The sequence below is a fragment of the Lepidochelys kempii genome, chromosome 6, assembly GCF_965140285.1.
Source record: "Lepidochelys kempii isolate rLepKem1 chromosome 6, rLepKem1.hap1, whole genome shotgun sequence".
NCBI classification, from domain to species: domain Eukaryota; kingdom Metazoa; phylum Chordata; order Testudines; family Cheloniidae; genus Lepidochelys; species Lepidochelys kempii.
In genome coordinates, this window is record NC_136385.1 from 31,925,347 (window position 1) to 31,950,530 (window position 25,184).

The 25,184-nt window shown below is 39.5% G+C and overlaps 2 protein-coding genes across 8 annotated transcripts in view; one reads left to right on the forward strand and one right to left on the reverse strand.

The window, feature by feature from the left end:
- The window catches only part of PLEKHA7 (pleckstrin homology domain containing A7), a 275,441-nt gene extending 269,952 nt beyond the window's left edge, over positions 1–5,489 (forward strand). For 5 of the 6 annotated variants that reach the window (XM_073347396.2, XM_073347398.2, XM_078853183.1 and 2 more), the window contains 2 exons: positions 2,089–2,197; positions 3,948–5,489. In XM_073347396.2, the coding sequence (XP_073203497.1) occupies positions 2,089–2,186 (98 nt within the window). In that variant the 3' untranslated portion in view covers positions 2,187–2,197; positions 3,948–5,489. The remainder of the gene's footprint in view (positions 1–2,088; positions 2,198–3,947) is intronic. The other variant, XM_078853182.1, reaches the window with a different exon arrangement.
- Positions 5,490–15,051: 9,562 nt separating this feature from the next.
- Positions 15,052–24,069, reverse strand: C6H11orf58 (chromosome 6 C11orf58 homolog). Of its 2 annotated transcripts, none has more exons than XM_073347405.2 (5): positions 23,837–24,069; positions 22,675–22,755; positions 21,250–21,310; positions 19,011–19,120; positions 15,052–17,110 (listed from the first exon to the last, which is right to left on the reverse strand). In XM_073347405.2, the coding sequence occupies exons 1-5, from the start codon at positions 23,894–23,896 to the stop codon at positions 16,898–16,900; spliced, it is 525 nt and encodes a 174-aa protein (XP_073203506.1). In that variant the 5' UTR covers positions 23,897–24,069; the 3' UTR covers positions 15,052–16,897. The 2 variants fall into 2 exon arrangements, with proteins under 2 accessions (XP_073203506.1, XP_073203505.1); XM_073347404.2 differs by having other exon boundaries at positions 22,675–22,758; positions 23,837–24,066.
- Between the last annotated feature and the right edge of the window lie 1,115 nt (positions 24,070–25,184).

Below are 25,184 nucleotides of genomic sequence, written 5' to 3' on the forward strand. Positions count from 1 at the left end.
GGGGGAATGTTATTTTGGGGGTTATGAGTTTTGACTATTTGGAGAGATTTTGTGTGTAGTTTAAGAGGAAGCTATACATTACATCATCTTTGCTTCAGGAAAGATATTTTCATGGCAACTGATTTGGGAGGATAGGATGATTCATTGAGGACGAAAGACAGCACTTGGATGCTTGGCAATAAAAGGGCCATTCAGTTAAAACAAACAAACAAAACACTAAAAACTGAATACAAAGACCTAAAGTCTCCATATCCATGAAAGGGGAAAATTGCTCATCGGTGAGTAAGGATGTAGGAACCACAACACATTCTCCCCCAATCTGAGAAGAATGAGTGCTTGTGTGGAAGGGGGGAGACATTGTAAATGCACTAAATCATAAGATTGCTGGAGATCAAATTCCTAGCCCACAAAAATAGCTGTTACATTTTTATTATTACAGTTTAACTTCTTTTATATCAAACTGAAAAAGTAGGGCTTACGTGGGTGCCAACAAAATTGTTAGAAATTCAGGAAAACAAAATTCCCACAAACATTTATTATATATAGTCCCTAGAACATCTTAAATGCTTCCTGAAAAACTTATTTCAACTATCAATAGTCTCTTTCCTTTTTTCTCTTTTCTCTGTTTTCTTTCTTTTACCATCTAAGGGCCCAATCCTGTAAGGAGAGCCACATAAGTTGCTCCCTGCATCCACATGATGGGGACCAAAATGTTCCTCTTCTATAACTGAGATTGCTGTGGTTTCACCTTTCAGTAGCCCTCAATCCAGAGCTAATGTTAATGAATTAAAAAAAAATAGTAAGAGTTAGTGAAAGTAATGACAATATATTCTTTCAGAATGAAAATAATTTAGGTGTTTGAGCCTTCAGAAATTGATATTGGCTGATCGGGCCAGTTAAAAAGAGCACCACAGGATTTTTATTACTTCTTTGCACAGTTGGATATCTGTTCATGTTTGTTCTATTTTCTAGGTCTGGATTTAAGGGTGGGGTTTTCAAAGACTCTTGGTGCTGGCCTAATCTTGCTCCAGGGATGTCAATGGTAAAATCCCCAGGGAACACAGTTAGGCCCATTCTGAGCACTTTTGAAAATCCTACCCATAATGCCTAGATTTAGTATAAAGATTGCCTTGTACAATTTTACTGTAAGGTTTGTTTCTGACATTTTTCCAAGTTATACTTTTTGTGATGCATCTAGGATGCTATAAAATAATAAATGGTAATATAAAATGTGAGCTGCTGATACCCAGGCAAGCCACAACCTTCAACTGCAAAGTTCCTCCACTCCTGAAAATGAATATGAATCTCTCGTCAATCTGTACATCATGGATGAAATCTGTGAGATCAAGTATCAAAAAGCCACTTCTCAAATAGCAGTTTGAACTGAACGGTACCCTTTTCCCTCCATGACTGTAAAGGCAGAGCTTAGCATAGAAATTAGTTGAGTCTTTAATATTATGCCAAGAAATCAGGATTTCATGTCTTCTAGTGTAACATTATTTCTGTGCATTGTATATAGAAAAAGCATTCTATTTTGAGCATACATTATAGTCAGAGGATGCCTCAAGCTGAGGCCTTAAAAAGACATTTGACTTCTCGTATAATTTATTAATTAAGTTACAAACTATATTTATTTTGCTGTAAAGTATTTTTTCACCTTCCTATTTGCTGTACATCTTCTTGCTTTCTGCCCATTTATACCAGTGTAACTTCAGTCAAATTATGAAACTGGACTAACAAGTACAGTATCAGTGCTATCCTGGGATTTCAGATTTTGTGTATAGAGTTTGACTGGTGTAAATCAATGTTTTTTGCCATGTTGTTCCAATGAGCTTCATATTAATATGGGTTTTCCTTATTTTGTGTATTGTGAAAATAAACCATTTCTGCTTTTAATGTGACTGAAAGATACAGAAACAGGTGGAGATGTTAAATAGTGTGTAACGAAAATAATTTTAACACCCCATTGCATTACTTATCTGGTGCAGTGTTTCCTTTTCATGTAGTAGTTAGATAGTTAAGGTGGCTCTATTGTAATATGTATGTTTAATTATGCTACCTAATTCCTGTGTGTGTGATCCCTTCTAGCTCACCAGTTGACCTACCCATCTAAAGCACCCTCACCTTCTGTACCACAGCCACCTCACTCCCCCTTAAGCAATGGATTTCACTACACATTTGTCTAAACACCTTAAAAGTAAGAACTAACTGCTCTTGCATGTCTAATTTGTCATTACATCTTTGCTTTAACTTTGTCAAAAACTAACACTTTTTACTACAATAACGTAAAATTTATCCACATTAATGCATGCATGCAGTTTTCAGTGACCAGAAGACTCTGTTCTCAGACAGTAAATATTGCTACTTTCGAACTAATACATGAGCTAGCAGAAGCCTTTAAGGTGATTGCTGTAGGTTAAAAATAAGTAAAGGTTATTTTGATCATCTTCGTGTGGCAAAAGAAAAACTAAAATGTAAATGCTATTGGCAAATTTGGGGCCACATTTTCAGCAACAATTTCCAGGATTGAAAATGTGCGCATGTGTTGTCACCTGCAAAGTGGCACACACCTCTGTTGAGCACCGTACCTGCAAAAATGGGAACCCTCGTACACAGGCAGTTTTGGGTCTACATGCAATTTTGTGGGGACAAAATCAGGTACATTTTTGAAGAAACTAAAATTAAAGATTAGTTTGAGACAAGCTGGCCTTGTGTAATTAACTTTACAGTAGTTTGTTTGACTAATGCCATGCATTCAGTGGTTTCCCATTAAATTATTATACTAATCGAATGATAATGTTTGCTGCTCGTTTAGGTTAGTTCTTAGCTGCAAGTGTTGTGGGCACCATATTTAAAAAGGACATTTATTCCACCACCATTAAAAACGAACATTTACTGCCCATTTCGGTGGTATTTGCATTATTCCCTATACTTAAAATGGGAAATACTTACCAATAGTTAAATATATCATAATACTGACAGTATTCTGATTTGGCACTCACTGTATCTCCAGAATTTACTATTAATTCATTCTTGTCTTCCTGCTTTCAGATGGGCTAGTTTTCTCTCATATGATTGTATAAAAGTACATGAAATAAGTTTAGTAGTAAGTGTGACTGAACATCTTTAAAAGAGTAGTTTCTGGCTACCATGGTTTTGTGTTTTGGAGTACTTTTGAGACTAGCACTTCTCAGAGTTAAGAAATCTCCATACTTAGAAAAGCTCTAGAAAGGCCCAACACTGCGCACACATCAGTTTATGTCAATAGGAGTTCTGCTCAGAGTGGCTGCAGTAGTGGACCTGACCGTCGTAAAAGGTGACTTGCCTTCAGCAAGGTGCATCACAAATGATAGACTGACAGCGGTAAAGTTGTTCTGACATCACTCAGAGCAGCAGGGGACCATGATGGAAGTGGACTAATGTCTGCCTAGTTCACTTTCCGATTTGGAGGGCCTGATTCCACCACCCTTGCTCAAACTGAATGGCACCTGAGACTTCTAGTAGTCCTGTTAAAGTCAAACCGGATTACACCTGGAGTGAGGTGTTTTTCCATGAGTAAGAGTATCAGAATCTGGCCTTGAACTTTTCAAAAGAGTGCAAAAAATAAAAGCACTGTCCCCAGATACCAACAGTGAACTTGTACTAGGGAACTACCACAAAAACTCACATTCAAAGTTCACATTCTCTTTAAGGGACAGAGTTAAGGAAAGAATCTAATAATTTTAGCCATTACATTAGGGGCTTACAATGATGCTTCTAGATCAGTGGACATCATCCAGAATCTCAATGGCATCAAGTAATAATTGGTCAGACAATTTTAAATATCTATTATCCATCCTACCTTACTGAGGGCTGCAATACAAAACCATGTTTTTCTGAAAATGTGTACTGGTTGGCATCAGCCTACGCTACCGCATTTGACTGCATTTTGTTTTAATTCATACCAGCCAAAGCAGTAATGGAACATTGACATAAGATACAAGCCAACAACCATCTGATGCCAGAGCGTGGAAGAAAGAATGTCTTCATGACACCAGCTTCTCGGAAGATACTCATCAGCTGATCACAGAATTTTTCAAAAACAAATTCAGAGAATAATAGAGGGATTTTCTATGAAAAACAAATAAATTTAAATCATTTTAGTTTGGCATTGTTTTAGTTCAGACTTTTTATATAAATAAATGGCACTTTTGACATACTCTGTATAATACTGATGTATTTTTAGAAACAGAATATATTTTAGATTTTTTTAATCAAGGGCTGAGTTCGTTTTTTAAAAAAAGCTGCTTACACAGACTTTACAAAATATTACTGCTTCACCCTCAAGTTCAGATGCATATCGTACAGCCTCTTGACAAAATGTAAATCAAATAATCTTGGAAGCACATCATGGCATTTGGGTAAAGCTAACTCAAGTGAGAAGTTTACTGAGAATTTTCTTCTTTTTTTGGCAAAATTGATCACTCTCATGTGCCCTTTAAATAAGAAATAGCAAAGGTCTCAGCTTCCATTTCTAAATGTTAGTAACCATCATGTTTGCACATAATGAACAAAATTATGGCACTCAGCTGCTAACTCATGTATATTTTTTAATTCCATGTAGTTAATTTTCAAATATCAGTACCCAGTGTGTTAGCATTGACAATAGCACTGTCCCCATCAGTAACAAGATGCTAAAAAGATATATTTTTTCTTAAGAGGACTGGAAAGTAAAAGAAATTTTAATTCTAATGTGTGAAGTAAGCAATAAAATGTTAATAGAATGTGTGATTTTACTAGTAAATATATATAATATTTAATTGCTTTAATTAATGCAAAACATCACATATTGCTTTTTATCATGGAAACAACAGAAATAATGCAATGTGGCACTTGCTAATTTTGTATGTAAATTCAACTGGTGCTTAATTTTGCCAAAACTTTCAAGTCTGATATTTTGCTTGGGTATAGGGTGACGAGTTGGCCAGTTACATATGAAGAAAATGAGTTTAAATGAATTGCTGTTGCTTTTTTACTTGAAAAAAGTATGTATACACTTTCAGTATAAGGCATGCAAAAATCGCACAATATTGTGTAATTTTTAGTTGAGTCCAGTGCTAAGACAGGAATGATTCACAAATACTTTGCAGTGTTTTGCGAGACTTTTAACTTCTGTTTCTTTGCTGCAGTCAAATAATGGGTTTAAAAAGAAACTAAATGGATTGAGCTTCACATTTGTTTAAAATGCATAAAATAAAAATTCATATTGTATTTTTACGATACTCAGAAGCTATTCTTAAGAAATATATTTAGAAAATGCAGTCTATTTTTAACTAACTCAGTACTGCCCGTGTCAGCTTCATAACATTTTGCCAAAATAAAATTTTTATTTTTGCCTTTATAAAACATGAAAAGAAATTAAATGAATATTTTGCAATAAAATGTTAATTTAAATAAAATGTAACAGTTTGGGGTAAATGGTGTATGTACAGATTAAAATATTAACATAACACTCCTACTGCTTTTGTCTTGTCAGCTGTCCTCTTGATCATTTTCAACATTGTTTTTAAAATCTCTGTTAATTACATTTTGCTCTCCCTGGTTCTGACCCAAAGCCCATTGTTGTCCATGGGAGTTTTTCCATTTACTTATATAGGATTTGAATCAGGCCTCCTGTGTACCAAGTGCTGAATTTAGGGTGGCTCTTAAATATATGCTTACGTCCATCTCTATTCAGGAAAGCACTTAAGTACAGGCTTTCCTGAATTGGGACCTAAATGTTGATCTTTCCTATTTTAGAGTTTTCTCAACTGCCAAATTCTTGACACTTGGTACAGTATGAAATTAAAGTAGCTAGAGTAATTTACATATTCTGTATGCAAAAACTGCCACTCCGCATCTCTAATCCTGTAAACATCATGCTGTCGCTTGTGTGATGTATGGACAGAAATTAATCAATAAAATGTCTGGAAACCAACTGGAATTTAAGACTTCTTGTAATAGCAGGTGAGAGTCAATTTGTACTATGACAGTGCCTTCAAATGACATGGGTTTGATACAGACTACTGGAGGTTTTTAGTTCTTGACTTTCTTCTTAAACTTGCATTACTTACTACAATGGAATGTAGGGAACAAACAGTCAATAACTTTTAAAAAAGAAAATCTAGATCTTTTTGTCATACAGGATTGATATTGTGAACTTCAGAGAGTTTACGTAAATATTTGACTTCAAATGTGTGAAGAGGAAACACAAAGCTGACATGCTTATGAAACCCTTGTCCCATTTGTGGGGAAGGAACCCTCAGCCATAGGGATTTGTGATGTGTCATGGTTCTGTAAAAAAAAAAAAAACCAAAAAAACCAAACACATATATTATTGATGCAGAACGGGGAAGTGTGTGGGCTATGCTGTGGGGGGGAGGGGGTGCAGCCAGTGGGTTCGTGAACTACTACAACCCACTGACCAAAAATTCCACTTGTCTGTTGTCTTTTGGGGTGGGTGTTGGGCGGGGGGGGGGGGGGGGGGGAGGGGAGAGAAGCACAGCTGGTTGTCATAGAAGTTGTGCAGGTGCTCTACAGGTTGTGATGAGACTGTTCATATTCTCCTCCTCTGCCATGTACATCATTCATAAACGACCTGCTTACTTGAGCTTCATATGAGATGCAAGGATTTCACCCTTAACACACATACCATTAATGTTTTGAATAATAAACTGACCTTGAAAACTCTTGGTCTGAGATAAAGCAATTTATATGTCCATAATTAATCCCATATTTTGGCAAAAATATCCCCAAGTATGACACTTTTTAAAGCCCTTATTTAAATATAGATATGCTAATGAGCTATTTGGTGACCACTCTGTTTGGGGATGATGGTGGTTGTTTTCTTTTTTCAATTTCATTTTGCATTTATTCACCAAAACAGTCTTATTTATGTACTTATACAGCAGCCATCACGAGCATCAAACCTAGAAAATTATGATGTATTCAGAGTGGTATCTTTTAGATCAGACACCATTCAATTACAGTCATAAAATAGTTGGAATAAAGAGAGGTTTTTTTCATTCTGATTAAAAATATTAGACAAATATTTTTCTTTTGGAGGAGCTAGTTTGTAATTAATCTGCATAGTTTTTACACCGAGCAAAAATTCAGTGTATGTATTTTTTTTTAATCTAAAGACTCTCATCTTTCTTCCTTTACACCTGTATGTGTTTTTAGTTTGTTACATTACAAAGTGGTTGCACTGATGACAGGTTACAAATTCACAACACCCTCGGCCTTGTTATCCTCAGACCTGTCATTAGTCTACATTTTTTTTTAACTGAACAGGAACTCCTTTTGTTTATTTTCCTTCTCATTGCTCTAGTTTTGCAGTTGTGTGGGAGACTACTAGGAAGTTTTGGTGATGACATTGCCCCCTCTGGATTAACTCCAGCTCTTCAAGGGAATGGAGAGTAATAGTGGTGATAAACACTAAAAACTAATTTAATCCAGGACAGCCAGAAACACCCACAAGGAGCAAGCTGTATTGGAGAGATTTTTTTCACCAGTCATATTAGTTTAGCGGATTTTATTCTAGAAAATCTCATTTGTGTGGAATATTGTTATATATGGCTCTGCCACCCGCAAGTTCATAAAATTACCAAACCTTTACTGTTTAAAAAAAATGACAAAGCCTGAGTAAAGTTGATTTAAATGGCTGAAATCTGCTCAAGGATTGCTGTTTTGAATCTATATACAATATAATGCTTATGTCATCTTTTAGGTATTGCTTCCAGCTTTATTTTCAACTCATGCTATTTACTTAGTTGATTTCTAAGTCTCAAAAATGAAAACAAAAACAAAACAAAAAACAAACTTATGAGGTACGTTCTGAGGCTTTGCTTCTCTGATTTATGTCTGTCTTTGGGTATTTTAAAGCATTTGCTTGTGTAGAAGATGTGTGGATTGCATAGTTATAAAAAGAAAGAGACATGCACAGGAAAGACATGAAAAATTGCTATATTTTTCCACACCTGGTAAACATTCCCATTGGTTAGTTGGCTGTATTCAAAAGGCTAAGACTTTTATTGCTATGCTAGCAAAAGCAACCTTTCTTCATAGTGGAACAGTACAAAGGAAAAGCACAAAATGTACACACATCACAGTGACTGGAATTCTGTTTGAACAACTGTATTGATTGAGTCTGACCCCTTTACACTTTTTTTCTATTATCTGAAAAGGTGCATCTAAGTGTAGCTGAATTGAACCAACTGAGATGAACTTTTCATGAAAACTTCTTGAGATATTGCTTTTAGTTCAAAGCTTTGGAATTTTAAAGGGCATTTTTAATATAAGCCTGTTAAGGTATTCTGTGCCACAACCATACTTTGAATGTTAAACTACAGGTAAACCTAAGGAGAAAAAAATAAAATTGTGAAGCATACTATAAATTATTGGAATATGGCAGAAAAACTTTGGACTCTAGGTAGAAAACAAATTAAAAATACAAAAATGTACCATGTAGAATCCTAGGAATTAAAAAAGTGTGTTATACTATTATAACTATTATACTATTAAATGAGCACCTTAGTACTCACTTAGAGCACCATGAACGTACACGGTGCTTTACAGACCTATAGAAGGACAAACAAAAAACAACATTGGACAACAATTTCAGCTAAGGTGTAAAAACACTATTGGTGAGAACATGTTACAAAGAATTCTTGGAAAACGTGAGCTTGAAAGATGGAGTGGGGCGGGAGGGGGGGTGAGGGGAGTGGGAGGTTCTTGATGCCCTAAGAATGGAAGGCTTTTTCAAGAGGTTGTGGGTATTAAAGGGGAGGTTTATTGAGTATGGGAGATGAGTATGGGAGCAGTAAAATAAAAGGATTTGGAGGAAATAAGAGCAGAGATCTAGTTGCTAGCAAGATTGAGTAGGATCCTTAAGGTAAGGATGAGGAATGTGAATTGAGTGGTAAAGCAGGATGCTAGTAAAAGGATTCAAGGAGAGGGAAGAAAGATGACTCTACCTGTTGGACTTCAGTTAGCCTGGAGAGGGAAGGTGAGAAAAGAGAGGCCTGGTAGGAGAAAGATATGATAAAGTTGAGATGACCAAGGTGTGAAAAGAGTTTTTTATAGGAGTGGGATATGGAGACAAAGGGAGGGGCAAGGTGGTGACAATGTGGAACTATTGAGGGACTTACCAAGAAATTGGAAGCAGAGGGGAAGGAGAGAGAAGTCAATGATGTCACCAAAGTGATGAGCTGGGAATTAGGGGAAGGTAGTAGGATGTAGGTGGTATCAAGAAAGGAGATGGGGAGATGGATTAGTGGGGAAAATAATTTGTTTTGAAAATCTGGAGTTTCACAGGACAAAGGAGTATTTGAGAGTTAGAAATGTGAGACAGAGGAAAGGGATGGAAGTTGTGGGATCCAAAGAAGAATTTGGAGTTAATTGCACAAAGGGGGTAACTGAAGCCATGGTAGCACAGATGTAATAAAGAGGAAGACTAAGAACCAAACTCTGAGGGACAGAAACAGAAAAATGAAGAGGAGCTGCTCATGAAGATGCTGAAGGACCAGCCGGCAAGGTAAGAGAACCCAGTAGAGTACAATAGTTGTAGAAAATGTAAGTGTTTCCCATATTAAATGAGTTACAAGCTTAAATGATCCAGTACTATGGGGAATTTGCAGCGGTGTGTTGAGAATTAGGATAATATATTTTCAAATCCGGACTTTACTAATGAGGGGAGAGATTCCACAAAATCACTTTAGATGTATTAAAATATTTGCATTAATCCAAAACAGTGACCTGTCATTACTTATTTGCATTATTAATGAGAGGCCCCAATCAAGGATATATACATATGTATAGGACTGAGCACAGTTAACTACAAATTACAAAAATATACACACACACAATACTGCCTATATTTTGCTGTGAGCGCAGGGGTGTGGTTGGTTTGTTTTTTTCCCCCATGTCTATCTCTAGATATAAACTCTGACAGCATAATTTGTCTATCTTCCAAACCTTAGTGACTGGTCATATAAGATTAGACTTAATGAAATAAAGAAGTTGAATGTTCTTAACTGTGTTCTAATGAAAAGCATTTTTTGTTACCATTAAGAGCTTTACTACTATGAAAACTAAATGAAAAGAAAGAGGATAATATGAGATGGTAAAGGAAACTGCTGCTTGCTTTTGAGTGATTATTTTGCCTGTATGGATATTGTCTACAAGAATCGCCTTTTGTCTCCAATTTGTAACTTGTTGATGGATTCCTTGCATTTTGCTCTTTGCCCAGTGAACAGGACTTACAACAGTAGCAGAATGTAGTTTGCTAACCCTCCTACATCTTTGTGTTATGAGAAAGAATAAGACAGTGCCGCAAAATAGCGGCAGGAAACTAACCATCAGGTAGGGCGTGGACTGCTTCTTCATCAGGTCTGAGGTCTCTCTCAAAGTCAGACTCCATGAGGGAGGAGAGCTTCCTAAAGCTATAGTTTTACCTGACAAGTTACCAAGCCTGAAGCTATGTAGACTGTAAATAAGCTATATCCAAGGACCTCAGTAAAGAGTAAATTACAAACCAAGTACCTGCTTGTATTTTTCTTACTTTGGATAGCAGTAACTGCTTCAGCTGTTTAACACACTAAATAAAATAGAGCACGTCACTTATGCACTGATTGCTTCTTTAGTTATGCTTATCACTTGAAAATACATGAACTATTGCATTTCAAAGAGAAGTTGTTACTATTTATAGTTATAATAAACAAGACCCATAACACTATAGTTTTGTAGCTTTCATGAATAGCAGATCTCTGCCTTGTGCATATAAGTAACATGATGGTTTGAACCCTGCATTTGTGTGAAAACCGAGAATAATAAATATTAGGATGAAAAGGAGCTATTCAGATTGTGGACCCCTTTCCATTTCTGCACCGTATTATAGCCGCAAAACATTCTGTGCTTTATTTAATCTAGTTTGAGTTGTTTCTGATGTGGGTAGCTTGCAACCTATGTCTGATATGGAAAGAGCTGAAAATCACCTGATTACAAGACACTGTTTTCTAGTGTGACACACTACTGGGAATGGCTAAAAAGAGTGAAACTGCTAGGCAAGATTAGCAAATGGGAAAACCTCAAAACACAGGGAGGTTCCATTCAGATCAGCCCTAGAACATTTGACTTCTGATCCATAACTTATTGGAGGTCTCTTTTCTGTCATCCACCACATCTCATTCTTCTTTCTCCTTTTCCAGCTGTTTCCCACTGAGCTTGGAGACACCTTAAATGCCATCTTTAGAGCTGGATGTATTATATAGCAGAAACTGTTGGCCTTTAACATAGTCTCATATTGTACTTTTAATTCTCCCCCGGGAATAGAAGCATCAGGAACAGTGCTCCAGAGAAACACACTCTTTGGGTGATATTTCTCAAAGATTCAGGAAAAAAATGTAGTTGATGTCACTTTTAAAACCCAGATTGCACTCTGTTCTGTCCCTTGACACCATGTCCCTTTCACTTTCCCCTGACAGCTCACAGGAAACTAATGCAAATAACGATGCCAGGCTTTGATTATGAGAAAGTGCACTGCCACTTATTCTCTTTGTCTCCTGCAGTTTATAGAGGCAGCTTCAGTGCATAATTTAATCTCTGTTCTGGGGACTGTAGTAAATCCACAGAGATTTCCACCAACCGTCAGTGCTGACATCGGAACAACGTGTGCGTATCCTCTTTGATGTGAATTCCCCAACGACAGCTGTAGAAGGACTTTTAGCTTTGAAGCTGTCCTAAAAATTGTACTTTCAGGAATAAAGTTGCCAGGCTCCTCTTCAAGAAAAGGGGGAGTGTAAAAAGCAGTGGTTTAAAGCTAGAGAGCACCTTATATATCATACTTCCTTGGCCCTAGAATTCCTTCACTTCTGAAGGGTGGGAGAAAAACGGATCCCTTTTTATTGGAAGCATTCTTTCTTGACCGTCTTCTCATAGGGGAATTTTGGAGTAGAGGGTAGTAGTGATGGTGCTTTCTCACAAGGTGCTCCCCATTGTACAAAGAAGTGAGGGGGATAGGTCATTCCAGTGCTCTGCCTGTTCAAAAGGGTACCCCATCTCCCAAAGACTGTGGGCTAATGCTACCTACAAACTGATAGTGGCAAGAACTGTAATAGTGTGCACTCAGCAATTATATGGAATGTATGCGTGTTCATTTGCTTTCTCTTCAAAGACAGACTCTTTTTACTTTATAGTAGAAGACTGGGATCAAGATTTCTCTGTCTCCTGCTTTGGGCTTTCAAAATATACTGGCTTTGGTCTACCCTCATCATGAAGGTTGAATTTAAATGTTTGATTAGTAGTAATTTAGGGCACCTATCCTTGACACAACTGAGACCTAGATTAGAAGTGCCAGTGATTTATTTAATTCCATCTTCCTGAAGGACATCAGTCTCCATGTTACTTTTTAAAGTATTTGTATATAAATATCAGTGGTGCTGTTCTGTAAAACGTAGGAGTACCTGCAACCACATTTTTAGTGTTGCTCCTATCTCTAGCAATAATGGGGATGCATGTACAGCCATGAGGAGATAACCTGATTCTTGAGGCGCTAGTTTGTGCCTATCTTTGAATGTAAATGCAATTCTGATGTAGAAACTATTTCACAATGTAGGGCTGACATAGTAGCAGAAACCAACACTACAGAAAGGTTGTATCCTTATGTACAAAGTTAATTTATTTACCTATCACTATTATACTAATATCTAAAACTAATAGAGCATCTTTCATAACAAAGCCCCTCTGGGGTGGTTCGCAGCTGCTCTTTAACAGTGCACAGTAACAGCCTAGGAGCGTCAAGTGTGCAAGGACCTGAACACACTTTCCCTGGTCCAGCAATACAATTAAGCATGTGCTAAGTCTTATGTAAGTCAATGGTCAAGTCTAATACCACTCCTGGGAACTTTTTCCGTAGGAATGCAGAGGGGAAAGGGTCACCTACAGAATTAAGCCAGCTACATCCTGTAGCATATTGATTTTTCCATTAGAGACTCTTCTGTGTGTTAGTATTAGAGATCAGTTTACCATTAACTGTAATATACTATTCACACCAAGCTGGGGGCTGCAATCAATATTTTGGGGGCATATTCTCTGTTATGTGGTGCGAAGGGAGTGGAGCAAATTAGAGTAGCCCTTAGGCTGCTATAACCTGGGCTATGGCAGAGATTCAGGGATCACTAACTGGTAGCTTGTTCTCAGTTTCTCCTCCCCCATTTCCCCTGGACTGGGTAGTGGGTCCCAAAGAGATGCCAGTCAAGTCACTTCCTGGAGCTCCTTAGGCCTGGCAGGGAAGAATGCAATAAAGTACGTAGAGCTACTCCCTTATATAACACACTGCTGAGACGTTGTGCCAGCCGAGGAGCTGCAGGCAGATTTTCACACCTGAGAGATTACATGGGTGCTGAAGGATAAGCTATGGTTACTAACAGAACAATCTAGCAAGTGTCTTGCTGTGCTACAATATTACCTGAACAGCTATGAAATGAAGATTATGAAAGAAACGTGAGCCTAAATGCTGGGACAGAAGCCAGAGGGGCTCAGGGCAGGTGTATAGTCTGCTAGCATGCAATTAGTTGCAGGATCCAAGATTTTCAATCCTGATTTTGTCAGTGTGAATAAAACATCCAGTTTAGCTAGGTGTGCCAGTCAAATTTTTGCTCTTTCTTTAGCTCTCTCACACCTGTGTTTAAAAGAACCTGACTATGGACATAAATGCTACTAAACATTCTAGCTGGGAAGAAACTGACCTCACGCCTTCAGGAAGGTTTAATTAGGAGAGATGTACCAGACTGAGTTGATGTGAGAGCTATGGACTGTTGAATACTCCAAAACACAGAGGTGCTGCATGGATGTTGGTTCCATTCAGAGTACGGGTGAAGACCATGACAGCATGAGACTGTTGACAGTTATGTGTTAGATGGAATTTCTCATGGCAGAAGCTGGATTTCAGACTGTAGGAAAGCCAGCCACTGAGACTAGAAAAGGCAGCTCAATAAAGTCCTAATTGAGAAAACCTGCCAAATATTAGCAGTAGCAGGGCAGCAGTTTTGTTGGTAGATTCTTGTTGATGTTTCCTTTTGGGACAATATCCTAATAGTTTCCCCCTTACTGACACAAAGAAGTAAAATTCTCTTAAATTTCACATGTATTTTCCTTACTCGGCAAACCAAAGGCATTAGCTAATGACAAATATATTAAAATCAAAATGGTTCCTACCATATTTTTCTCTGTGTGTATACATCTTCAAAGGTGATTTAGCTAAAGCAAACTAAGGCCACTTTGCTGTGAATAAGAGCATCCCTATAGAGTTTAAATACACTTTAACTTCACAGTTGTAGTTAATGTCTTTACAATCCTGGATGTTGCATATAAACAGGCCCCCCTCAATGGTGAAATAGCATAATACGCACATTTCGCCTTAACAATAGGGAAAGTTAATAACCTCTTCCCAATTTTTATGTATGCATTAGAGACAGTGGGAGTAGCTGAAAAGATGGTCAATGATTCAACATCAATGTAAAATGGCAGTTGATGAATTCCTAGTGCTTTCATGAATATTGGCAGCTTATAACCACCATTTTATGGTATCACTAAAGATAAAACAAAGTAAGGTCGTTGGTAAATAGAGTGTGTGTATACACACACACACTTTTTTTTTAAATGGATGGCTTCTGTACTGAATAAGTGAACAATCTATGCACATTCTTTTATATGCAAATAAAATGAAGGGGTTACTTCCTCGCATATTGCAGGAATGTAAAAAAGGATAAAATAATGTATAGGGGGCACTGAGGGACACACATCCATAAATCTATTTGCTGGTCAAGGTCTAGTACTGTCACATTTTTTGTAAGCACTTAAATTCAAAAGTTCAGTCACTTCTTTGCCTTTCCCCCTGTCAAATATCACTACTCCTTTCCTGAATGTGAAATATAGTATGGTTATTTTTTAAAATGAAACCAGCTCAATTTCATGTTCAAGAACTAGGTTAAAAAGTAAATGCAGATTCTGATTAAAGTCACTTTTTGTGTCACCTTTAGTGTATAATCACACGTATCTGGTTTAATACTGCTTGTTTTTTCCACAAAGTAACATTTGTTCAAAGTCTTTCAGTGTAGCTAAGGCTGAAGTACTAATTTTCAATTATCTTACAATCACTGTACATATTTCAGCTCATACAAATTAGCAAACAGTATGGAAATAATCACTGCAACAGATTATCAGTAAATTAGAAACACAGCTTTACCAGATTCAGAAAAAAGTTGTAAGTTTCATCAAGAGCCTTGGGTAAGCTTTTTCTTTCAGACACGGGTGCAGATAAAGTTCTGCTCTCCCATAAAGAAATGCATTCAGAATGTGTGCAATGTGGTATTCCTTTTGTGATCCTCAGATTAATTCTGATGACCAATTTTCAAACAGATGCCATTACAATAATAGTTGAGAAAATGCATATAATACGGAAGTTTGATCTTTAGTACACCAAAAATATATGAATTTGCAGAAGATAGGGGCTTGTTTAGTCCTTACTATGTCTTAGCACTTCTGTTTCTTTCTTTGTGCAGACTAGAGGATTTGGTGCAAGGAAAGTAAGAGGTAGCATGCCTTTCACAGGTAATTGTGACCAACTCTCTTCACCTCAGTTTGATCGGTGGCACTCAAGCCGTGGGGACTGCATACTACAACTTTCCCTGCACATCCCTTTAGTTTGCATCCCCATCTTTAAAAAAAAGTGTCATTAAATTGAGGCACCTGTCATTTTCCATAGCAAAGTATCTTTTCCTTTCAAACGAACTCATTTCCTGGTTGTTGTTTATCTCCTGCAAATCTCACTTTTGTAGAGAGAAATTATTAAAACTAGTATGTTAATATGAGAACAAACTCCCTCCCCAAGCACTGCTTTTACCTAGCTCTCATGTAGACTGCAACTCAAGCAGTTTAAGGATCAAAGTCCTTCATTTCAAAAGGGAAATCTACACCCAAGAACTTATCCCTCTTGTACTATAGCTGTCAAAAACAGGCCTAGAGAAGTAACTCAGAGTACATCTACACAGGGATGAAAAACCTGTGGCATAGCCATGGCTAGCCTACGCCAGCTGACCTGAGCTCCAGGGGCTCTGGCTGCAGGGTTAAAAATTGCTGTGGCAACATGTGCACTCAGACCCTCCTCCCTCACAGGCTACCAGAGCTCAGGCTCCAGCCCAAGCCCTGCAAGCCCAAGTCAGCTGACCTTGGCTACCAAAAGGTTTTTTTAATCCCTGTGTAGCTGTACCCTAAAGGCCCTCTTCTGCATCCTGATATGGTGTGGGGGCCCCCGAACACTGATGGAGTGCCACAGACATCAGTAGGACTCTGCAGGGGAACAGGGATTTGTAATCACAACCTCATTACAGAATCAGGACCTAAATGAATAAACCTGTTCTCTGGCAATTATGTCAGACTACTGCTGGTATTACCAGACAGAACCAAGATTTGAAGTTGTATTACACTGCAGAATACTGATGTCATTGCTACAGTATCAGAATCAATGTAGCATCAGGCAACTCTAATGAAACCTTATTTCAAAAACAAAAACATCCAAGCCAAAAGGACACCAATAAAAGAAAGTAGTGTCAGAGGTTTGACAACTACAATGGAAGGAGAGTGGGAATTAAATTTATTTTCATCCAATGCATCTGTTTATACTTTACCCCCCCAAAAAATTACACTCATGCCCATAAAAATGTTATCCATGGCATCTGAAAGCAAGCACTATTTTTTTTCATCTAAAAGAAGGGTTTTTTTAAAATCATAATACAAAAATCTGTGCTGTAAGCAGTCCTCCACTTTGCACTAACAAAAAGACTTAATGTACTTTAAATACAAAGACTTATTAGACCTGAAGTTATGAACCGCTGGATTTAACAAACATCATTTTATAATTGCTTTTCACATCTTTCTTGCTTTCTGGATCATCAGCTTCACTGTCTTTTTCAGCAGATTGCAGTTCTTCCGCAGATTCCTCTCGCTCTGACTCAGAGTCACTTTCAGAGTCCTCTGGACTTTCAGGTTCAGGAGAGTATCTGTTCACATCATCTTGTCCTTCAGCCTCCTCCAGCTAGAATAAAAGTCAGATTACAAAAGGAAGCTAAATCATTCCCCCAAGCAACCTCTCATTTTGCCATTTAACATACAAGTTCAATGAGTTTTCACTAGTTGCTACATTGTTCCTTTTGTGTTAGTGGCTGCAGATAGGACAGGGGATTAAATAACACAAGTACCAGATAAAACCCTCTCAGTTTTTAATATAGAGAGGATTAGTCTGTCAGATACTGGAATGACTGATTGTCAACTTCCTTGACACCTGAATTACAGTGGTAAATGGTACTAAAGTTCTAGGAACCCTTGACATTACTAATGCAGTAAATGAACCCTCTCCACTTTGTTTGCTAACATTTAAACAGCAAAGGAAGTAAGTTTTTAAACAATAATGCTTTATGCCGGGAAGGATTTTTTAGCAGGGAATTTGTGTGCATACAATAATGCAGCTACTTTGTGGTTGACCACTAGCCTCATATTACTCATCATGAAGGAACCAACAAGAGAACTTGGAAACACTATCAAATGCAATTGACCATGCAAGGTTTTTACTGCTTCGTTACTACTTTAGCTTTGGTAGGAGTTCAAAGAGTCATGCTTGATGCAAGAGAATTGCTGCCACACTGTAGCCAACTTTAATGTGAGCCACATTATTTTTAATGTGAGGGTCATCAGGAACTCATGTGCAAGACCGCAATGCTTTGTAAACCTGATACTTTTTGCAAATACAGCACATAGTACCATGGAAAAAATTCTCAATGCACAATCTGATAAGGATGGGCCAATGCAGGTATAGCTTCTATTTACCCAAATATGCCTTTAAGGGAAAACGTGCATGTATGTTTGGAATAGTAAGCGTTTGCTAGTGTGGTTCTTTAACTCAAGTCCAGCAACCTCAGAAAGTTTTCTACGATCATCAGTATTGGCTCTGACCAAGAGTAAACATTCACTGATATTTCAACCTCATGCTCAAATATCTTTTTTCTAGGCTTCATTTAAAGAGGTATAGTTTCATAACTACCAATTTTATTTTGTCTTCCTTTACTTTTCTACCTCCTCCGGACACTGGTGGTCCTATCCTTCCCTCCCTTGAGACTGCCTCATAACTACATGACTGAGGAGATATAGGATCATTTGAAGATTTCATCTATGTCCAATAGTAATTTCCTACCGCTTCCAGATTTCTATCTCCCTACCCCTTCTTACACATAAGAACTACACAACATAATTATAACTGGAGCATGCAGTCACAGAACCTCAGGTTCTGATTGCACCTCTTTGAGCTAAAGCAGTTTAATCTAGGTCAGTACATGAAGAGGAAGCATCCCCCAGCCTTTCCTAGGGAATCTCAAGAAATGGGGCTATCAACTGGGAGTGTATTTCTCTATCTGAGTTAGTGCTGAATGGATGCCCCAAGCTTGTCTTAAGGCATTGTGCTACTCATGTGGGTACTGGTTTTTGGAAGATGTGAAAAGCCTTAACCATTGTAGTCATTAAAGATTCCACAGCAGGTGAGAGTCCCATAATTATTTTGGTTAATGTTCTGTCTACTTAAATTCCCCTTGCAGTCAACTGAATAAAATATTTTTCACTTCCTATGCTAAATCTCCTATGGGTAGAGCTGCTATGTGCTGTCAATCACCTGCTATATTACATCTCTCAGGAGCTTAACATAATCTAGCTACTGTAGAGCATGAATGTTTCCAGGTGTTCAAGAATTCTCACTGGTACCTCTGTGTCCAAGCACAGGAAGCTCTTGGCTCCCGCAGATTTGTCCTTGGTAAACTTGTAGGGGCACTCTGGGATAGAGTAAGTTTGACTTGTTTAAAAAAAAAAGTGGACATGCGATGTTTGTCATTCATTTTCTTTGCCCACTGGAGCAAGCCTGTCTGCATCAATAAGAGTAAGTAAACTACTACCTCACTGAAACCAAGTCCACAGTGTCGTCGATTTCTTCCGGACATAGTGCTGTCCATGCTTTGCTGGAACTGAGACTCTAGGTCTTCATTCATTTTCTTGTCTTCTTCCCCTGCATGTCCAGTGTACTTGGTTATGGTTCAGTCAAATTAACAAAAACATCTGATTACACAAAATTACCAGATCTTTAGGATTAAGCACTGTATCAAAAGATTTAACACAATTTATTGGGTTGACTATTTATTGCATAGTGAATACACCATCACCCTTGTAAAGTTGCAAGTAAAATACTCTTACATTGTAATAAAGGTGGAATGATTATCAAGTTCACCACAGGCTCAATATTGTACTGTGGATAGTACTATAAACAGGGTTTACTAGAACGTAATACTACCTTCTAAAATCAACCACTTGTCTACACTAAAACAGTTCATTTTTAACATTACCCCATCCTCCCACTATTACCATTTTTCATAGCAAGATGAAAATGTTATATTGGAGCAGGAGCTTCAAGATATTCATTTGTGCAGCAAGCAGTCTCTACACTGGCAAATCAAGGCACTGCAAACCAATGGTTAAAATTAAGTAGCACACACACAGCAGTAAGTCAGAAGTTCACTCCTGGACTTAATTTGCTACATTTTAGATGAACTACCTGTGTCTTGGGCCACTTCATCTCACACATAAAACAGAAGCTGCTTAGCTTTCTTTTCACCAGCCATGGGAAGCAATTTGAAAATTAGCTCTTTTTTATGTCTATTAAATAGATGCTTTCACTTATGCTATCCTGCTGCTTATTTCAATAAGTTATTACAATTTATTTCAACATAATTATATTGTCTATCTAGGTATAGCCTACAGGTATGGGTATATTATATCTAGGTATATCATGTCTATCTAGGTATAGCCTACATTCTGAAAATGTTTAAGAACCCTTGGCCTAGTTTACTGTGAGAGAGAAACCAGGGACTTCTAGTCCTACTCCCATCTGCCACCGACTTCCTCCCTTGTAAAATGAGAGAGAATTAATTATCCTTGTTGTGAAAATTAGTGTTTGTACAGTACTTTGAAGGTAACTATATACATTATTATTAAAGGAGAAAAAGACTGCCGACTGTGGGAAACAGGAGGATAGCAGACAAAGAAGATTACTTTACACAGGAACAGAGGAAGTTGGCTGCTTTGGTCTTTTAGCAAGGAGCAGGGCTCTTGTCAAAACTGCCTGCTAGTGATCAATAATAACTCTTTCAGATATCGATCCCAAAGTACTTCACAAAGGACGTAAGTTTCATCACTGACTTGCCCAAGGTCACCAAACAGGCCAGTGACAGAACCAGCAATAGAACTCTAGTTTCTCACATCCCAGTCCAGTGCTTTTTCCACTAGACCACATGGCCTACTTAGATCAGCTAAGAAGTTGTTACTACCAAGACAAACTGGAGAAAATGCAGAGGAGTCTGGTAGTTCCTATTCTATACAGCTAAGAGAGGTTTTAACAAAGCTCTTATTCCATACTTTGTCCAATTTCAAACTTTATTTCTTATGATAAGGTCAGAGATATCTCGGCTTCTGATAGTTAATCATCAGAATCTATGGGAAAAACACACCACCTTGCAGAGTCATCTACTGATTAGAAATAAGTTATAGTTTTGCATGTTTTAAGTCCATGGTAATTCATCTCAAGGTTTGCTCAGTTTACAAGAAAAAAAAATCTTTCTAGGACTATCAGGACTACATAATCAACAGGGACTCTGAAAAAAAATCAAAGCACAGGTCTAATTTATACACAACATCCTCCATCAAAGGTCATCAGCTGGTAGTGTAACTGGTGATGATGCATGAAACATAATACAGCGCAGCCTACCAGTTTGCAGCTATACTCACTGTGCTGATGCAGCAATATGATTGTTTTGCTTCTATGCCAAAAAAAGGAGACTGCATATGTGGGCCCCAGTTTTGCTAAGCATTTCAGCATGTGCTTAAATTTAAGCACATGCTGAAGTGCTTTGCTGAATCTGGGCGGGAGGAAGTAGGCCTACTTTTGCTGCACATGTCTTTTTCAGTCACTATACAGACTAGTAAAAGAGGGTATGAGATTATGCCAGCTCCCAGAATCTCACTTTTAGTCACAAAATTGAAAGCCCCCACTACAACAGTAGTGAAGGTACAAAGACTCAGCTCTGCCTCCCTAGATCAATGTTAGTTTACAGACTTCTAATTTGCATCAGCTATCAAACTGACCTGTTCTGAAATGAGAAGTTGATCTGTGGTCTCCGATAACAAGGCGGCCAGTGTGTTCTTTCTAAAAGAAAATGCAATTTGTGAACTCTGACAGCTCTACCTACATACTAGAATTCTTGGATAGACACACCCTACTGCTCACTATTAACAAGCTTTTTTTTGGGGGGGGGGGGAAGACATGTATTAATGAACTCTTTCATCTGCCAATGACTATCTGTTGACAAAGCTAGATTAATTTTTACCTTCCACTGATCATATTGGAGGAAACCCCAGGTACTCTCTCTCTACCCTTCCAACCCCCAAATCTTTTCCTCTTTAGAGTGACACTGGCAAGTAAAAAGGAAAGGATGACTACAGCCCTGCTGAAGTTGCAGCAGGAGGGACAACAGATCACCTGAACCCAGAATTATAATCCACAACAAAGTTTCAAGTTACAATCCAGGTTTTACCAATTACAGTAACAACTCAGCCTCTCTTTGATTCCCCTAGAAATGACTTGGCAGCTCAGAATCCTCCCCTACACATCTTTATTTTCTGTTTTCTTTTTCCTTCTTTTCCTCCCCTTACTGGACAGAAGGCCACCTGATGGACTGAACTGGTAGCTCCGTAGGGCTGTTTGTTCTTTTCCAACGAAACACTCACACAGGATAAGCAAAGATGTGGCCAATGGGCCTTAACCCACAGCCCTGAACATGAGAGCCAGCACCATCTTCAGTTTCATTAGGAGCCTCTGTGGGAGCACAACTTGCAGTTCATGTAAATCCCTGGGTTAATCCAGGGTCATGCTACTATCCCCAATAGCACTAAATTACTCTGTTAGGGCAGAGAATGACGACTCCCCCTAGGTTAGGGAAATACAACATTAGAGAAAATTAATTAGTTTAATGGAAGGCAAATTTTAATTTTTGCCTCCAATTTAACTAGAAGCCACCACATCTAGTAATTGACGCCTGTATAAAAGAAAAAAATTGCAACATTAAGCTATATTTTAGGCACATATGAAAACATTCAGGCTCCAATATTGGTCTCTCGTGATTATATATCACTGGGTACCTTCTACATTAATCACATGAAAAACAAAACTTACAATATGCAATGTCCACACATGTAAGTGGATTTAGATTTTGCCCTGTATAAGTAATTGAATTCCAAGCCATCTGATTGTGTTTGCTACTGAGTTACTCCAGGCTGGTTGCTTACATAAGTAAGATGTTTTAAAGAAAAAAACTTTGACCTTCAAGGAAGCAGTATCTTATCAATAACACTAATGCATCTTCACTTCCAAAGAAAACAGAAAACACTATGCAATCACTTTCAATGTGATCAGTGAATAGTTTTGTCATTTTAAAAATCCTTCCCTAATAGCAACCACCCTTTATTTACATGGAATGCTTGGATTTAAATAGATAATTAACAAAATCTCACCTTTCCTGCTCCCATAAGTCTCAAGAACTTTTGCTTTCTTTCTTCATTACCTAAGTCTACTGCCTCCCAGCTGCTCGATCCCTGCTGGAAGATAGAAGGTAATAAATTATTTTAAAAAACAAAAACAAATAGATCAGTTTCAACTAAAAGCTTGTTTATATTAAATAAGATATTCCAAGTTATACATAATTTGGACATTTTTCCAATGCACTATGATGCAACATTTACAGTCATGCAATTTCAATACATGACTAAGGCACATGATCATGACCTACCTCACTCATTTAATAATGTCAACTTCGAGAAGTGTTTTAAAGACATGGATTTTTTAATAAATAGGCTCTTGAGAAGAGTGAGCAGGGAAGGGAGCAGGAAGGACTTTTAATAAACTAAACCGATGCAGATGCAGCCTCAAAGGTGGTCAACAGGCACTAGAAAGAGATCTTCTTAGAACATCAACAAGCCATTGAATAAATTTAAAAAATGCAAGAACGGATTCTGACTTCTGAAGCCATTTGCTAAAAGCTAACATATCTAGCAAGAATAAATCCATGAAGAACTTGCATAGGAAGGGAGAGAGAAAACTCACCTCCAGCAAATGAAAAATAATCGTACAGGTAACTGACAAGCCACCTTTGAACTTGATCAAGATTCACGTCTATCAACTATAAAATAAAATCTTGACCACGGGGGAGAGAGGGGCGGGCCTCTCCGGGAGGCATAACAAGCGCTGAATGGTGCCAAGACCCGAGCAGCGGCTCGCAGGCCGGGCTCGCAGCGGCAACCGACCACCTCCATTACACAGCGAGCACCGGGCAGTCACGCAGCAAACGGCGTTCCCGGCCCGGAGGCACATCCCCTTTGACCCGCCTACTCCCCCCCGGCTGCTCAGGGAAGGCGGGCGGCCTTCGCAGCCGGGGGGGCCCGAGTCTGTTCAAGCGGGACAGGCGCCGGGGCAGCCCAAGGGAAAGCCTCCGGTCCCTCCCCGCCACCGGGCAGCGCCAGAGCCTCGAGAGGGGGACGGAGCCTGGGTCATCGCACCGAGCGGCGACAAGCCGACCCCGCCCTTACCCTGGGGGAAGGGGATAGTCTCCCTCTCCCCTCGTCGCCCCAGGCCTCCCTGGCCCGCTCGCCTCCTCCGTCTCCTCGCCCAGCTACTTACATCGGGGGAGGCCGCTCGCTTCACGCCGTGGCGGGGCTGCGTCTCCCTGGCCGAACTCATCTTCCCTCAGGCCGCCGGGCAGGAGGCTGCGGGATCGGCGCCCAGGCCGCGGCCCTCACGTCTTCCTGCGCGGCCTGGCTGGCGGCAACACAGCGGCAGCCTGGGCAGCCCCCGCGAGCAGGTCAAGAGCCCGGCAGGCGCCAGGCACGCTGGGAGTTGTCGTTCCCCTCTGGTGACACGCAGCGGTGGAGGGCGGGAGAGACTTCACGTCCCAGAATCCTCTGCGGCGGGAGAAAGGGGGCCGGTACCGGCCCACGATTGGCCGAGGCGCGAAGCGTCCAGGTCCTCGCAGGTGGCGACGAAAACACTGCAGCAGCCGGGTCCTGCTGAATAACAACACGCCGAGGCTGGGAAGACCGGGGTTCGAGTCCCCGACCCGCCGGCGTAACAAAATCGCCGTTTACTTTTTACTAAACCCTTCTCCTCCTTCCCTCTCCCCCCCCGCCCCAGCGGGTACAAACGGGCGCTCGTGGGGCTGCCTCCCCGCGCCCGCTGCTTTCACGAATAGTGGTCGACAGGCAATTGGCGCAGAAGTCTGAGGCCGGGTGTTAAAGGGGAACACAGCGCCCCCTGCTGGGGACGCCTCCCCGCTGCCGCGCCTGCCCTGGTGAGCCCGGGGCGCCGCTTTTCGGATACAAAAGCCATGAGGCGCGTCCCGCCCTCTCCCTGTAAAATCGGGACATCTGGTCACCCTGTCCTAGGTGCAGGTGGGCTGAGGGCGTGGCCAGCCCCTGAGAGCCCTCCACCCCTCAAGTAAGGGGTGAAATAACAATACCTGGCCATTTTCCAGCACTTTCCATCGGTAGGTGACAGGGCTTCGCCTGAATATGCAGCGGGGGGGAGGGGCCAGATACATGGTAAAAATAGGCCCATGTTCTGTTAGGCAGGGAATGTGCATGCTAGTTTGAATTTCATTTATATTTGTGTGGAGGGTTTTTTTAATGCAATTTTCACCTGAGGCTTCAGTGGCCTGTTGTAGCAAGCGGTTATATCTGTACAGACCTAGTGCAATGGGACCTGAGCTCTGACTGGGGCTCCTGAGTGCAGCGGTAAATGAGAACATGCCTATCCACCCAAGAAAAGGCAACACCAGAAAAAAACAAAGAAACAAAATAAACAATTCATCACCATACGAGGCCGCATTACTACATTTCTGCCATTATATGGTGCTGTGGAAGCCTATAAATCTACAACCTGTGCAGGCCCACTCCCATAATTCCAAGAAAGTACCTTTCATGAGGGCCAAGCAAGGCAATTTTCTCATGAGACTCAGATTCAGAAGACCTAG

Coding starts and splice junctions, on each gene's coding strand:
- C6H11orf58 (XM_073347404.2), bottom strand. CDS start 23,896: ATGAGTTCGGCCAGGGAGACGCAGCCCCGCCACGGCGTGAAGCGAGCG. Junction 19,121..21,249: donor AACTTCTCATTTCAGAACAG/GTCAGTTTGATA, acceptor CTGGACATGCAG/GGGAAGAAGACAAGAAAATG. Junction 17,111..19,010: donor GTGGACTTGGTTTCAGTGAG/GTAGTAGTTTAC, acceptor CTTTTATTCTAG/CTGGAGGAGGCTGAAGGACA.